Source organism: Procambarus clarkii, chromosome 45 (genome assembly GCF_040958095.1).
Source record: "Procambarus clarkii isolate CNS0578487 chromosome 45, FALCON_Pclarkii_2.0, whole genome shotgun sequence".
Taxonomy (NCBI): domain Eukaryota; kingdom Metazoa; phylum Arthropoda; class Malacostraca; order Decapoda; family Cambaridae; genus Procambarus; species Procambarus clarkii.
In genome coordinates, this window is record NC_091194.1 from 2,276,179 (window position 1) to 2,292,076 (window position 15,898).

Below are 15,898 nucleotides of genomic sequence, written 5' to 3' on the forward strand. Positions count from 1 at the left end.
TCTACGAGAACACAACTAAACATACAATATATTGTCCCAACCATCTTGGAAACAGGAGTGTTAAGCTGCAATGGGCTTATTGCATCATAAGCGAGGTGCTTCACCTTTACCTCATCCCTGGCTATATATCCGGTAGCGCAAAAACTTGTATCTAGTGCTCATACAGTCACATACAGTGTCCCGCTTCTGTGCTAGGTAAATCCACTATGAGCTCATAATTGCCGTGCTACTTGGAACTTTTTGTTCTGAGAAGCTGATTCTAAAATAATTACAAATCAACTTATATTCACATACACCCACACACACACACCTATCCTACCGGCGCCGGTGGCTGTGTGGATAGCACGCTATACACGTGATCCTGTGGCCCGGGTTCGATTCCCGGCGCCGGCAAAAAAACGATGGGCAGAGTTTCTTTCACCCTGATGCCCCTGTTACCTAGAATTAAATAGGTACCTGGGAGTTAGTCAGCTGTCACGGGCTGTTTCCTGGGGGGGGGGGGGAGTGTGTGTGTGTGTGTGTGTGTGGGAAAATAAACAAAAAATAAAAAATAGTAGTTAGTAACAGTTGAGAGGCGGGCCGAAAGAGCAGAGCTCAACCCCCGCAAGCACAACTAGGTGAATACACACACACACACACACACACATATATATGTATATATATATATATATATATATATATATATATATATATATATATATATATATATATATATATATATATATATATATATATATATATATATATATATATGGGGCCACAATCAGCAGTTCCTTTAATGCTTGAGTCATATGGAGTTATACAGTCATATATCTACCATCAGATCTCCTTTATTCACAATCATTAAGTAGATAGTCGCAGTCCAACATCAACCGCAAGAGATTTCAATGCACCACTAAGCCAAGAAGATAGTAATCCAAGCACTTTTTTTTACTAAACATCGTCAATACACTTATAACCCACACTGCCAGAGATTTCAATGCATCTATATACCAAAAAGATAGTAATCCAAGCTCAAAATTTTAAAATAGTATCACCTATGTATGTCGCAAAGACACATCCGACTTGGCCATGTTAGCAGTGCTGTCTACATCTGATTTTACTGTATATATATCATATAGTGAGTTGAATTAATATATTTCTAATTTTTCCATTTGCACCCCTCATGTTCCCCTCCACCCATGTTCCTCCACCACCCTTCATGTTCCCCGAGCACCCATTTGTGTTCCCCTAACACCAATCATTTTCTCTGGCCATTTATCATGTTGCCCTGCTCGCCTCGCTTGTTCCAAGCTCATCTCTCATGTTCCCTGACCACTCTCATATTCCCTGGTCACTCCTCATGTTCCCTGGCCAGCCCTCATGTTTTATCAAGAACTTGTCGTGAGGATAGTTTATGTGATTGCTATAATTTTGGTCACCATGACAAAATGTTCACGATTCAACGTCTTTACAATTGGTAATATCTGACCCAAGATGGCAGCAGCTGCTTGAGTCCACTGGCTGCTGATGTTTTAATGATATTTATGTTCGTAGGTTGTTTTTCTTTCTGCGACTCTCTTCTCGGACTTTCTACTCAACCACTTTGCCAGAGCCAGGATTTATCAAGCATTTACGCAACTCATTACGAAACCTGTTCACCTTTCTTCAATCGTGGTGGCTTTGTTTAAATTTATTTAACAGTTTATGAGTCCCGAAGCACTACAAGGTTGTTTGTGTATTATTAAAAAAACATTATCAAAACAAAGGGCTCCTTGGTTCACAAATTATAAGTCAAGTACTGACTTAACAAAAACTCTACATGTCGAAAAAAACTCTACATGTCTAGGTGGACTTATAGTCCACCTAGACATGTTCGAGGCAATGACTAGAAACGTGCTTCGTTCACCTTCAGCCTGTAGTGCAAACACTCCGTAAATCAACGTAACCAAAACACCTTACCTAACCGAACCTAGACCTAACTATACATAAACTCAATATATATTATTAATTTACATTTCAGACAAAGTTTGTAATTATACTGTATGGGAGATTCATCCTGTCAGACGCTCGTTTGTTGAATAAGTAAAAAACAGCACTTAGTTAAAACTAAGTCAGTATTTGACTTAGTGTGTTGGCTGGAGTATGGGTTGCAATAACAATACTGGAGTGCTAAGTTTTGAAGCTCTTAAACAATTTAATAGATGTAAACAAAGCTGATATGCTTACGTAAATTTGTATGAGCTTCGTAAGTGGTTGAGTTTATGTTGATGAATCCTGGCATGTTTTAGTGGAGTGAAGACCTTATTTTTTGCAGGGTTGGCATTCGATCCCGATGGTCCGGGGATCGACCTTCCAAGTGCTGAGCTATATAGTCACTATATAGAATATAAGGCTTAGTTCTTCCTCATATCCCTTCCAAGTGCTGCATAATCATAGTAGCTAAGTGCTTTCTCTAGATAATTAACATGCTCTCTCCAGCATTTAGTATATATCTCTTCCAAGTGCTATATAGTCATACAGGATTAGTACTTTCTCCTGATAATTATCTTACCTCTTCACAGAGTTTTCATTATAAAGCATTTACTAAGTATTCTACATGATCATTCACACCGTTCTCTAGATTACGTAGCTGACATTATTCTCTAGATGACCTGATATTGCTCTCTCGATGACCATTCCTCACTGGATTGCTACTATGATGATATAATTATTATATATCAGCCCGGAGAAGAGAATCACTAGCGTCTCTAAACATGTGATATAAACTTAATGCAACTTTCTGTTAAGTTAAACAAGTTTAAAATTGTTACACTTTTATTGCGGTGTATAAGCATCTTTTGATCAATTACACTGTATCTCAGCCATACAGAGGTGTGGGTCTGTAGGCTGGGACGGGGGTATAGGCCGGGGCAGGCCTGTATGCAGGGTACTTGGCCTCTCCGTAGTAGGTGACTTCGGCCACGTAGCCAGAGTCACCATTGACAGTGTAGGTGACCTGCTGCACACGACCGTCGGGAAGCTGCACGGAGTACGACCCCTTGGTGTCGTAGCCGTCACGAGTCTCCTGGTGACCGAAGTTGTTGCCGGAGTAGTCGTCGTTGACGGAGTAGCCGAAGTTGTAGCGTGCAGGAACCTGTGGGTGTAAATAAGTTGATTTAATGTTGGCCTTAAGGCCAGTCAACCTCTGGAATATTATCAAAACCACTGCAATTGCCTAATGAATAGCAAAATGTTTACTATAGTACTGAACAAAGTGAACACTAAACAAGAACACATATTTACACCAAGAAGAGGGGTGCCCACATTCCTTGTTAATGGTTACAAATATAAACATCTGGATAAAACTATTGTTAATTCTACGAATCTCATAAACTTATAAAAAAAACTTATCAAATTCACGAAAGAAAACTTGCAGCCATTTTTTTAGAATTCTGATGTGTTCTTTGTTACCTTGAGGAGTGGCAGTGGCTTGTAGGCAGGAACTGGTCGGTAGTATGGAGCAGGAACTGGGCCGGGGAAGGCTTGGAGTCTGGATGGGGCTGCCAGAGCAGCTGCAACAAGACTCAAGACAACAATAACCTGTAGGATGACAAATTAATATATAAAACAACTCTGATCATGACACATGGACATCGTTTGTTATTGAAAGAAACTTAAACATTTGTGCAGTTCTGCTTTTTGTTTTCTTGACCTTTTAAAAGTAGTTTTGATTAATAACATTATATCATATACTGGACATTGTCTTGGTAGAAAGCCGCAGGATCACGTCAGCCAACAGCCATGTGGAAGCCTACCTTCATGGTGTTCATATTCAGCTGAGGGAGATGAGAGTGCTGCCTGCTTCACTGCCTCAGTCTTTATATACCCACCAGGAACCTCTGCTATGATGGGCACCCGACATCTTTAATCGTTGGGGGGGGGGGGAAGGTTATGGTTGGTGGGAACGGATTGGATATGAGGTCAGAACTGCAGGCCACGCCCCCATCTCTGGTGACCTAGTACGTATTATCACCCACAACCTGTTAAGGTGCTTGGGCGACTATCACTTCCGGTAAAATTGTAATTTAATTATGATTTTTCTGCACAATTTTGGTTATTGCTGTGATCTATGTTGGAAGAATTGACATATGTTGTTTTGATCTAAAAAAAAAAGGATTAAATAAATGCCAAAAATATTGATATAGCCAGTTTCAATGAACGTTCTTTTGCAACAAGTAGTATCTAAGTAGAACTGAGGAAGTCATTAATGAAATAAATATAACAGTAAAATTATCATAATATTCCGCGAAAATGAGAATAAATTAAACTGCAAATGTTTTATTTAACCCAAGCGGGAAAGTTATCTTTACACCCAAACGTCTCAAGCTCATGTTCTGGAGTAGCCAATTATTGAAAGTAACTAATAAGTTTGCATGTATAATGATAATTGGTAACCTATTTTAACAATTCTACAACCCAATTTTCGTAATAATCTATATATTTAACAAAACGAAAGATTTTAATAGTGTTTCGTGATCTGTCGTATGTTGATATTTTTATATAATGTACTCCTAATTGTATATAATGAAAAATGTCAAGAAGAGTGTCCCAAGGGTCAGTATTGGATCCTAATGTGTGTCAAGTGTATTTAAATTATATTCGTAAGGTAATATTATATTAAGTGAGCTACTGACGATATTATTTTTTAATTATTGATAATGTCCGAGACGGACCGAAACATCGTTGCTCCTTTTATTTTCTGATGGGTGTCTAATTATTTTTATTTTGCACAAAGAAATCACATTATAGTGGTTGGGAGCACCCAGTGTGCAGGTTCGAATCCTGATGCCTCTTGCTGATTTTCTCATTATTATTATTATTATTATTATTATTATTATTATTATTATTATTATTATTATTATTATTATTATTATTATTATTATTATTATTATTATTATACGATTAGGGTTTTATTTTTAAAGTTCTGATATGGACCTTATTAATAACTCAGCGTTCAATCAAGAGAATATAATATTTAACTATAAATGAGAGATAAAACGATTTGATGCACTTCAAGATGGGTAATAATCTTCAACTCTAAAAGTGCAATTTAATGAAACCATTGTATGGTATTAAGAGATTATTTTTGGTATAAAACTCTGAGGATAACATATTTAAGAATCGTGTACATGATAAAAATTTAAGTGAGTAATTAACACTCTCACCGTGGGCCAGATTAAGGCTAGCATTAAATTGTATGACAGAACTGAAAGATTATATTGAGATTCTGATCACACCTAAGGTGGAATATACAGCTGTGGGTGCCGTGTCCCCGACCTGACGAATCCCAGGTTACAGTAGGATTCCCAGGTTAGATTCCCAGATTACAATCCCAGGTTGCAAAGTAAACAGTGGTTTGCTACCAAGTAGGAACCGGAACTGAAAAATGGGTCTTACATTGACACGTTTACAAAACGTGTTTTGTAAACGTTTTGTTTACAAAACAACCTTTGCTTTATCTGGAAGAAAGTATGAAGAGATGTAATAATGCTAATATTCCTAATGAAACTGCAACCTAAAATCTGTTATCCTGCATCAACTTCTCTGACGCCTGACCTAAGAAACTAATTTATATTATGAACCCATTATTAGATTAATGTCAGGAATAATTGTATTTATTGTTAACCTTCAAACAAAATATGTACATGAACACCAGAGCCTTCACGGTCGATTATATTTATCATATGGGTTTGACCATGTTTAGAATACATATTCCAGGAGTGATACTCGTAGGAATGGCTCTGCCAGGCTTAGGTTGCCAATGACTGAGCGCCTTGTCTTATGGATCCCAGCTTCTGGTGGGACACGAAGTCGGGCCTGGTGAAGAATCCTGAGAACATTGATATTATACATAATGATGAGGCTATCAAAACTACTCTAGTGTTGTAACCTCTGATATACTGCCCAGTTCAAGCAGAATAGGTCAAAACTAGAGAAAGTCTTCTTGCATGGTTCTTGATCTTGTTCAGAATTCAAATAAATGATGGTAACTATCCAGGAGAGCGGTGTATTCCCAATATTTGAAAGAACGTGTGATTCGCATAATGTTTTACAACTTCTGCTGTTGAGAACATTCGAAACGTGCCTTAGGGCTGTCAGTTTCTTAGCTGCTTTTGCTTGCTTGGCTCAAGACATAACTTCTTATGGTTATTAAAGAATCAAACTTCATTCTTAAAATGTTAACTTCATCGCAGTACACAAAATTTTTGCCTCTCATTTGTATGTCTGTCCCAGTTGTATTATATATATATATATATATATATATATATATATATATATATATATATATATATATATATATATATATATATATATATATATATACCCTATTATCATTACCGTCTGAGTTTTTCTATCGCAAAAGTATAATTTCTTGTGAAATTATTGAGTCGAAAATTTGGCCAGTAACTAGACGACACGGGTCTGTAATTACAGACCACTAAACGGCTCATGATTTTCCGCAGTGCGATGACATCAGGTCTTTTTCCATCAAAATATTATATAGAGATAAAACACGTAATTGGAAGGTAAAGAAAGTTTGGGTTTCTTACGACTTTTATTTAGTGCAAAAATATAATCTAATCGTCAATTACATGGTCATTTTGAGCATCTCAACCATACACTGGGACAGGGGTATAGGCCGGGGCGGGCCTGTATGCAGGGTACTTGGCCTCTCCGTAGTAGGTGACTTCGGCCACGTAGCCGGAGTCACCATTGACAGTGTAGGTGACCTGCTGCACTCGACCGTCGGGAAGCTGCACGGAGTACGACCCCTTGGTGTCGTAGCCGTCACGAGTCTCCTGGTGACCGAAGTTGTTGCCGGAGTAGTCGTCGTTGACGGAGTAGCCGAAGTTGTAGCGTGCAGGAACCTGTGGGTGTAAATAGGTTAATTTAGTAAGGTCTATCAACGTATAGAAGGGTATTAAGGCCACCAAACTGCTTATTGACTTACTGGTAGTTCACAGGACTTTAGAAACTATTTTGTGTATATATATACCATAAAGTGGGGTACACCACAAGGTATATATCACTTTGTAAATATCTCTATTAAAAATGTTTGTGTATGAACACAATAACTAATAATTCTATAAATCTCATAAACGAGTGAAGATTACTTATATATAACAAAGAAAACTTGGAGCTCTTTTTTTAGAATATTGATATGTTCTTTGTTACCTTGAAGAGCGGCTGTGGCCTGTAGGCAAGAACTGGTCGGTAGTATGGAGCAGGAACTGGGCCGGGGACAGGAACTGGGCCGGGGAAGGCCTGGAGTCTGGATGGGGCTGCCAGAGCAGCTGTAACAAGACTCAAGACAACAATAACCTGTAGGATGACAGATTAATATATAAAATAACTCTGATCATGACACATGGACATCGTTTGTTATTGAAAGAAACTTAAACATTTGTACACTTCTACTTTTCGTTTTCTTGACTTTTAACAAATATTTTTGATTAATAGCATTATATCATTATGTCATATACTAGACATTGTCTTGGTAGAAAGCCGCAGGATCACGTCAGCCAACAGCCATGTGGAAGCCTACCTTCATGGTGTTCATATTCAGCTGAGGGAGATGAGAGTGCTGCCTGCTTCACTGCCTCAGTCTTTATATACCCACCAGGAACCTCTGCTATGATGGGCACCCGACATCTTTAATCGTTGGGGGGGGGGGGGGGAAGGTTATGGTTGGTGGGAACGGATTGGATATAAGGTCAGAACTGCAGGCCACGCCCCCATCTCTGGTGACCTAGTACGTATTATCACCCACAACCTGTTAAGGTGCTTGGGCGACTATCACTTCCGCTAAAATTGTAATTTAATTATGATTTTTCTGAGAAATTTTGGTTATTGCTGTGATCTATGTTGGAAGAATTGACATGTGTTGTTTTGATCTAAAAAAGATTGATGAAGCCAGTTTCAATGAAAGTTCTTTTGTAACAAGTAGTATTTAAGTAGAATTGAGGAAGTCATTAATGAAACAAATATAGCATTAAAATTATCATAATAAACCGCGAAAATGAGAATAAATTATACTGCAAATGTTTTATTTGACACAAGCGGGAAAGTCATCTTTACACCCAAACGTCTCAAGCTCATGTTCTGGAGTAGCCAATTATTGAAAGTAACTAATAAGTTTGCATGTATAATGATAATTGGTAACCTATTTTAACAATTCTACAACCCAATTTTCGTATTAATCTATATATTTAACAAAACGAAAGATTTTAATAGTGTTTCGTGATCTGTCGTATGTTGATATTTTTATATAATATACTCCTAATTGTATATATTGAAAAATGTCAAGAAGAGTGTCCCAAGGGTCAGTATTGGATCCTAATGTGTGTCAAGTGTATTTAAATTATATTCGTAAGGCAATATTATATAAAGTAAGCTACTGACGATATTATTTTTTAGTGATTGATAATGTCCAAGACGGACCGAAACATCGTTACTTCCTTTATTTTCTGATGGTGTCTAATTATTAGTATTATTATTTTGCAAAAAGAAATCACATTATAGTGGTTGGGAGCACCCAGTGTGCAGGTTCGAATCCTGATGCCTCTTGTTGATTTTCTCATTATTATTATTATTATTATTATTATTATTATTATTATTATTATTATTATTATTAATATTATCATTATTATTATGAGATTAGATTTTATTTTTAGGTTCTGATATGGACCCTATTAATAACTCAGCGTTCAATCAAGAGAATATAATATTTAACTAAAATGAGAGATAAAACGATCTGATGTACTACAAGATGGGTAATAATCTTCAACTCGAAAGGTGCAATTTAATGAAACCATTGTATGGTATAAAGATATTATTTTTGGTATACAACACTTAGGATAACATATTTAAGAATCGTGTACATGATAAAAATTTAAGCGAGTAATTAGCACTCTCACTGTGGGCTAGATTAAGGCTAGCATTAAATTATATGACAGAAATGAAAGATTATATTGAGATTCTGATCACACCAAAGGTGGAATATACAGCTGGGGTGCTGTGCCCCCGACCTGAAGAATCCCAGGTTACAGTAGGATTCCCAGGTTGCAAAGTAAACAGTGGATTCCTACCAAGTAGGAACCGGAACTGAAAAATGGGTCTTACATTGACACGTTTACAAAACGTGTTTTGTAAACGTTTTGTTTATAAAACGTGTTTTGTAAACGTTTTGTAAACAAAACAACCTTTGCTTCATCTGGAAGAAAGTATGAAGAGGTGTAATAATGCTAATATTCCTAATGAAACTGCAAGCTAATATCTGTTATCTTGCATCAACTTCTCTGACGCCTGACCTAAGAAACTAATTTATATTATGAACCCATTATTAGATTAAAGTCAGGAATAAATTGTATTTATTGTTAATCTTCAAACAAAATATGTACATGAACACCAGAGCCTTCACGGTCGATTATATTTATTATATGGATTTGTACATGTTTAGAAAACATATTCCAGGAGTGATGCTCGTAGGAATGGCGCTGCCAGGCTTAGGTTGCCAATGACTGAGCGCCTTGTGTTGTGGATCCCAGCTTCTGGTGGGACACGAAGTCGGGCCTGGTGAAGAATCCTGAGAACATTGATATTATACATAATGATGAGGCTATCAAAACTACTCTAGTGTTGTAACCTCTGATGCATTGCCCAGTTCAAGCAGAATAGGTCAAAACTAGAGAAAGTCTTCTTGCTTGGTTCTTGATCTTGTTCAGAATTCAAATAAATGATGGTAACTATCCAGGAGAGCGGTGTATTCCCAATATGGGAAAGAACGTGTGATTCGCATTATGTTTTGCAACTCCTGCTGTTGAGAACGTTCGAAACGTGCCTTAGGGCTGTCAGTTTCTTAGCTGCTTTTGCTTGCTTGGTTCAAGACATAACTTCTTATGGTTATTAAAGAATTAAACTTCATTCTTAAAATGTTAACTTCATCGCAGTACACAAAATTTTTGCCTCTCATTTGTATATTTGTCCCATTTGTAACATATATATATACCCTATTATCATTACCGTCTGAGTTTTTCTATCGCAAAAGTATAATTTCTTGTGAATTTATTGTGTCGAAAATTTGGCCAGTAATTGGACGACACGGGTCTGTAATTACCCACCTCCAAACGGCTCGTGATTTTCTTCAGTGCAAATGCATCTGTCTTTTTCCATCAAAATATTATATAGAGATAAAACACGTAATGGAAGCTAAAGAAAGTTTGAGTTTCTTACGACTTTTATTTAGTGCATAAATATAATCTAATCGTCAATTACATGGTCATTTTGAGCATCTCAACCATACACTGGGACGGGGGTATAGGCCGGGGCGGGCCTGTATGCAGGGTACTTGGCCTCTCCGTAGTAGGTGACTTCGGCCACGTAGCCGGAGTCACCATTGACAGTGTAGGTGACCTGCTGCACTCGACCGTCGGGAAGCTGCACGGAGTACGACCCCTTGGTGTCGTAGCCGTCACGAGTCTCCTGGTGACCGAAGTTGTTGCCGGAGTAGTCGTCGTTGACGGAGTAGCCGAAGTTGTAGCGTGCAGGAACCTGTGGGTGTAAATAGGTTAATTTAGTAAGGTCTATCAACGTATAGAAGGGTATTAAGGCCACCAAACTGCTTATTGACTTACTGGTAGTTCACAGGACTTTAGAAACTATTTTGTGTATATATATACCATAAAGTGGGGTACACCACAAGGTATATATCACTTTGTAAATATCTCTATTAAAAATGTTTGTGTATGAACACAATAACTAATAATTCTATAAATCTCATAAACGAGTGAAGATTACTTATATATAACAAAGAAAACTTGGAGCTCTTTTTTTAGAATATTGATATGTTCTTTGTTACCTTGAAGAGCGGCTGTGGCCTGTAGGCAGGAACTGGTCGGTAGTATGGAGCAGGAACTGGGCCGGGGAAGGCCTGGAGTCTGGATGGGGCTGCCAGAGCAGCTGTAACAAGACTCAAGACAACAATAACCTGTAGGATGACAGATTAATATATAAAATAACTCTGATCATGACACATGGACATCGTTTGTTATTGAAAGAAACTTAAACATTTGTACACTTCTACTTTTCGTTTTCTTGACTTTTAACAAATATTTTTTATTAATAGCATTATATCATTATGTCATATATTAGACATTGTCTTGGTAGAAAGCCGCAGGATCACGTCAGCCAACAGCGATGTGGAAGCCTACCTTCATGGTGTTCATATTCAGCTGAGGGAGATGAGAGTGCTGCCTGCTTCACTGGTTCAGTCTTTATATACCCACCAGGAACCTCTGCTATGATGGGCACCCGACATCTTTAGTGGGGGGGGGGGGGGAAGGAGGGTGATGGTGGGTGGGAATGGATTGGATATGAGGTCAGTACTGCAGGCCACGCCCTCGTATTCCGTGACCTTGTACGTATTGTCACCCACAACCTGTTAAGGTGCTTGGGTGACTATCACTACCGGTATGATTGTAATTATTGTATTGTTCCCCATATTCTGTGAACGTTTATCATACAGATTTTTTTTGTCATGACTGTAATCGTTTTTGGAAGAAAATAATGGAACATGCATACATTTGCATCCTTATTTCTGAAACAGGTAATTGTTTAATTACGTTCCTAATCAAATTTTAAACTTGTGTAATATAATCCTATTGTTTCATGTTCTGTGTTGGATTTGTAGTTTTAAGTACTGTCAATATTTTCCCTTTAATAAATATGTGGGGGAAAAATTAAAGCGACCTTCCCAAATGATGAATATAAAGTCCGATTGTGCTTGAAGTGTATATAAATGTTAAAATTAAGATTGGAATCATTGGAACATAGAATTACATTAGTATGTTTGTTGATGACTTTATGAAATAAGGCAAAAATTTATTATTATTATTATTATTATTATTATTATTATGTATTATTATTATTTAAATTAAATCTCAATGACGTGATATATTAATGAAAGTCGTTTTGAGGCAATGGTCGACCTGATAATGTTCTGGTACGGACCGAAACGTCGTCAATTCTTCATTTTCAGATGTGTAGGCTGAATGCCAACTCTTCAGCCACGTTATTGTGACTCATCTTTTGCACATCAACGTGTTATAGAGAGCACGATGGCTTGCCTCCATCTGAGAGCAGGAACTGAAAAACTTTAGAAATATTAAGACTTAACATTTTACCCCTGTTTAATGTAAAAAAAAGGTACATCTATCATCATGAATTTCAAATGCCTCAACTGTAATGGAGATATCTTTATTCCGGATGCAAGTAGAACCAGATGATTAAAACTTTACCTGCAGGGGGGGAGAAAAATGCAAAAGTCATGTTTAAAATTATTTATTCTGAAATATGTTTAATGATAGATGGAAAACACCCATTGACTCGGTGGTGGGAGATGCAAAAATTACATAAATCTTTGAAAATACAATAATCTTCCTGGAGAACTATTATGTAAAGGAAAATACGTAACAACACTGTCAATAGTTCTGGTGATTAGCAAAATAACATAAAACTGATGATTGGTAGAGTTAGAGGATGAAAGGATTTTTCCCCTTATCTAAAAAAGAACTCAAGAATACACAGAATATAATCTCAGCAACCCTGTGCTGATCCTCAGTTGAATTAGGTGTACCAGAGCTGGTACACAGTCCTCAGGTGTAGTCCTTTGCTGGCCTGGGCCCTGAGGGGAACGAGGGGGTGTGGGAACCAATCCGCCCCGCCAGTTCCTGTCTCCCACGACAGGAAGTGCTGCCCTTCCTCACGCAGTGGCTATGCATAATCAGCCCCACCCTCTGCTGTTTACTCACGATAATCAGCCCCACCCTCTGCTGTTACCCACGATAATCTGCCCCACCCTGCTGTTGCCCACGATAATCTGCCCCACCCTCTGCTGTTTACTCACGATAACCTGCCCCACCCTGCTGTTGCCCACGATAATCAGCCCCACCCTCTGCTGTTTACTCACGATAACCTGCCCCACCCTGCTGTTGCCCACGATAATCTGCCCCACCCTCTGCTGTTTACTCACGATAACCTGCCCCACCCTGCTGTTGCCCACGATAATCAGCCCCACCCTCTGCTGTTTACTCACGATAACCTGCCCCACCCTGCTGTTGCCCACGATAATCTGCCCCACCCTCTGCTGTTTACTCACGATAACCTGCCCCACCCTGCTGTTGCCCACGATAATCAGCCCCACCCTCTGCTGTTTACTCACGATAACCTGCCCCACCCTGCTGTTACCCACGATAATCTGCCCCACCCTCCTGCGTACCAGCAGACAATACAAGCTGACTGATCATTGTAGTAACTAGTGGTGTTATGTTTACATAATATTCGGATGTGAACGTAAAAGTCAATTCCTCTCAAGGGGAAAAATTGGGTCAAGGGTGATTTTTGCTGATTACATTGTGCATATCACAATGGGAACCAATTTAAATACTTACACAATGAGCGTGAGCCACATGTGATACATATCATGGTGAGAGCACATACCGGGTTGAGAGACTTGTGACGTAACAGTACGTAATGTTGATCTCCGTTGAGCTTGTGGGATCAGCAGCAGGTTTCAGTAAACTTTGTGTGACCAGCAACAGGTTTCAGTATACCTTGTGAGATCAGCAGCGTCTTGAGGGGCAAGCAGCAGGTCTCAGTACACCTTGTGGGAGCATCTGATGATATATTTATATTAGGAAACATGCAAGGGATTCCTCTGGCGATCAGGAACTTCATGCATCTGATGGATGAATCATCTACATTCTGCTCTGATCGTCTGAAAGAGCTGAGGTGAGGGAAGAGAGAGAGGGGGAAGGGTGGGATGAGGGATGTGTCTATGCTGTGTGTGAGGTCAGGCCAGCATGAAGGAGGTCAGACCAGCGTGGACGAGGTCAGGCCGAGGTGTGTGAGGTCAAGTGAGCTGGTCCTGTTCTGGTGATCTTCAATGACCTTGAGCCCGTCCACGACTTGACCTCACGATCATCCTGGTAGTTCGTGAGAATTTTGGACCAACAGCTGGCCGAGGGTGAAGTGAGGTGGGTTGGTATATAGTTTCTGTCTGACTGTCTTTGTTTTACGGGCTATTCATGCCCGTGTCACCTCTTGGGTGGCTTAATCTTCATCAACCAATCTCCTTTTGTCTTTCATTCTCTGTCTAGCTTTCTATTTCTCCCTTTCTGTCTGTCTTCCTGCGTATTTCTCTCTCTATGAACATTGATCTAGTACTTGTATATGGTTAGTTGACTTCCTTTCTAGATTATCTGACGTCTGCACATGCTTCCTGTGCGTGCAGGACGCAAGGGATTAAGATCGTTCGAGGATTATCATTGAGAGAGATGTAACCGGAGTGAAATTCTTAATGGAAGTTCTTCCTGCAATTATCTTCAGACTTATAACAAACAGAAAACCCTTGAGATCATTTGGCCTTGTACACAACGATAATGTTGCCAATGAGTCTTCTGTGTTGACAGCGGCACTGAACTGGCATTTCCAGGTACCGGAAGCTCCACTTATTCGTTTGTACCAAGTGACAAAAATTGTTGTCCCTGGTAGTAAATGATATTTACTAATTGATTAAACCTCCAAAGTATTGATATTTGCTATAATTCCCCACAAACTTTGCTTTTGTGAAGAGGAGAGTGATATTTTGAAATATATTTTCCAGAAAATTCAAGATACATTCATTGCTGAGTAAACCTGGAGTAACTTCACAATGGGTGTGAGTAACCGTCTCTTCCCCTGATTTACAAATCTACATGGCACAAGCACGCAGCCTTCTGTGTATGCAGAGGCCTTTTTAAATCTCATGCTTTGCTTTATTGACCAATTGGACAAATTAGCAAGTTACTATTTTAGACTTTAGACATAAATTAGGGCATAAAGTTAACTGCCTTTATATATATATATATATATATATATATATATATATATATATATATATATATATATATATATATATATATATATATATGTATATGTAAACAAACGGGTGTTCATTTTGACCTCAACCTGCTTGCTATTCTCTCACGTCCATCGCAGTCTCATATGTAGGTCGAACTGATATTTCCACCAAAAGCTTACCCGCGTCCTTGACCTGAGTGGGTGGATACAACTTATGGAAACGTGTCATAGTTGCACAATTATTTCAACAATATAATCCACATTCGCGTACCAAATGCTTGTTGGTGTTAGTCTATGCTTCTCGGTGAGTTATTGTGGTTAATGAAATGACTGACGACATTTGAAGGGATAAACAGCTTTACTCTCTTTGCCCCAATTATTAAAATATTCTAATGGAACTTCTTATCCATGACCCACAAAGCTGTAGGAAGAGTTCTGAAAGGCATTATTGGTGAAAACATGACCCCCTACCAACACCAACTAGAAGACAGAGATGAGGATGTATACAAGGGCACGGAGCCTGGCAGTTTACTAATAAAGAACTCTTCTGACACCAATCGAAGCGCTCTGAAGAAAGAAATGTCGTCTGTGCTTTCACGTGCCCAGTTAGGGACTGTCAACCTCCAACGATCAATAATATAGTCTTTGCCCTCTAATAATCAAATGGCAAGAGTTTTCTGATGATGTGATATATGTAACTTTGCGAAATATAGTGAAGGATGTTCTGAACGCGAGCCCAACAGAACGTGGATAAGGTGTCAGGAAACAGCTGCCTAAGCCAAGCAGCCTTGACAGGAACAGCGCTTACAGTGAATAATTGAATAAGAAATATAGTTTATAAAGAGAAAAGACGCTACAAAAGACACACCTGGTGCACGATGTGGGTGGAGACCGTATAATAATAGTTTGAAAAATAGGATTATAACTCAGACTTTTTGTGCCCAGAGAAACGCGTCTCTCATGTAATTATGGTTTATCT

General features: G+C 38.7%; 3 protein-coding genes across 3 annotated transcripts; all 3 read right to left on the reverse strand.

The window, feature by feature from the left end:
- Window positions 1-2,802: 2,802 nt before the first annotated feature.
- Window positions 2,803-3,818, reverse strand: LOC123769919 (cuticle protein 7-like). The gene is made up of 3 exons (XM_045761355.2): window positions 3,777-3,818; window positions 3,433-3,561; window positions 2,803-3,115 (listed from the first exon to the last, which is right to left on the reverse strand). The coding sequence occupies exons 1-3, from the start codon at window positions 3,789-3,791 to the stop codon at window positions 2,840-2,842; spliced, it is 420 nt and encodes a 139-aa protein (XP_045617311.1). The 5' UTR covers window positions 3,792-3,818; the 3' UTR covers window positions 2,803-2,839.
- A 2,814-nt stretch (window positions 3,819-6,632) lies between these two features.
- Window positions 6,633-7,573, reverse strand: LOC123769918 (cuticle protein 7-like). Its single transcript, XM_045761354.2, has 3 exons — window positions 7,568-7,573; window positions 7,198-7,344; window positions 6,633-6,890 (listed from the first exon to the last, which is right to left on the reverse strand). Exons 1-3 carry the CDS (start codon window positions 7,571-7,573, stop codon window positions 6,633-6,635), a joined length of 411 nt encoding a protein of 136 aa, XP_045617310.2.
- A 2,690-nt stretch (window positions 7,574-10,263) lies between these two features.
- LOC123769920 (cuticle protein 19.8-like) lies at window positions 10,264-11,258 on the reverse strand. The gene is made up of 3 exons (XM_045761356.2): window positions 11,232-11,258; window positions 10,880-11,008; window positions 10,264-10,572 (listed from the first exon to the last, which is right to left on the reverse strand). Exons 1-3 carry the CDS (start codon window positions 11,244-11,246, stop codon window positions 10,315-10,317), a joined length of 402 nt encoding a protein of 133 aa, XP_045617312.1. The 5' UTR covers window positions 11,247-11,258; the 3' UTR covers window positions 10,264-10,314.
- Between the last annotated feature and the right edge of the window lie 4,640 nt (window positions 11,259-15,898).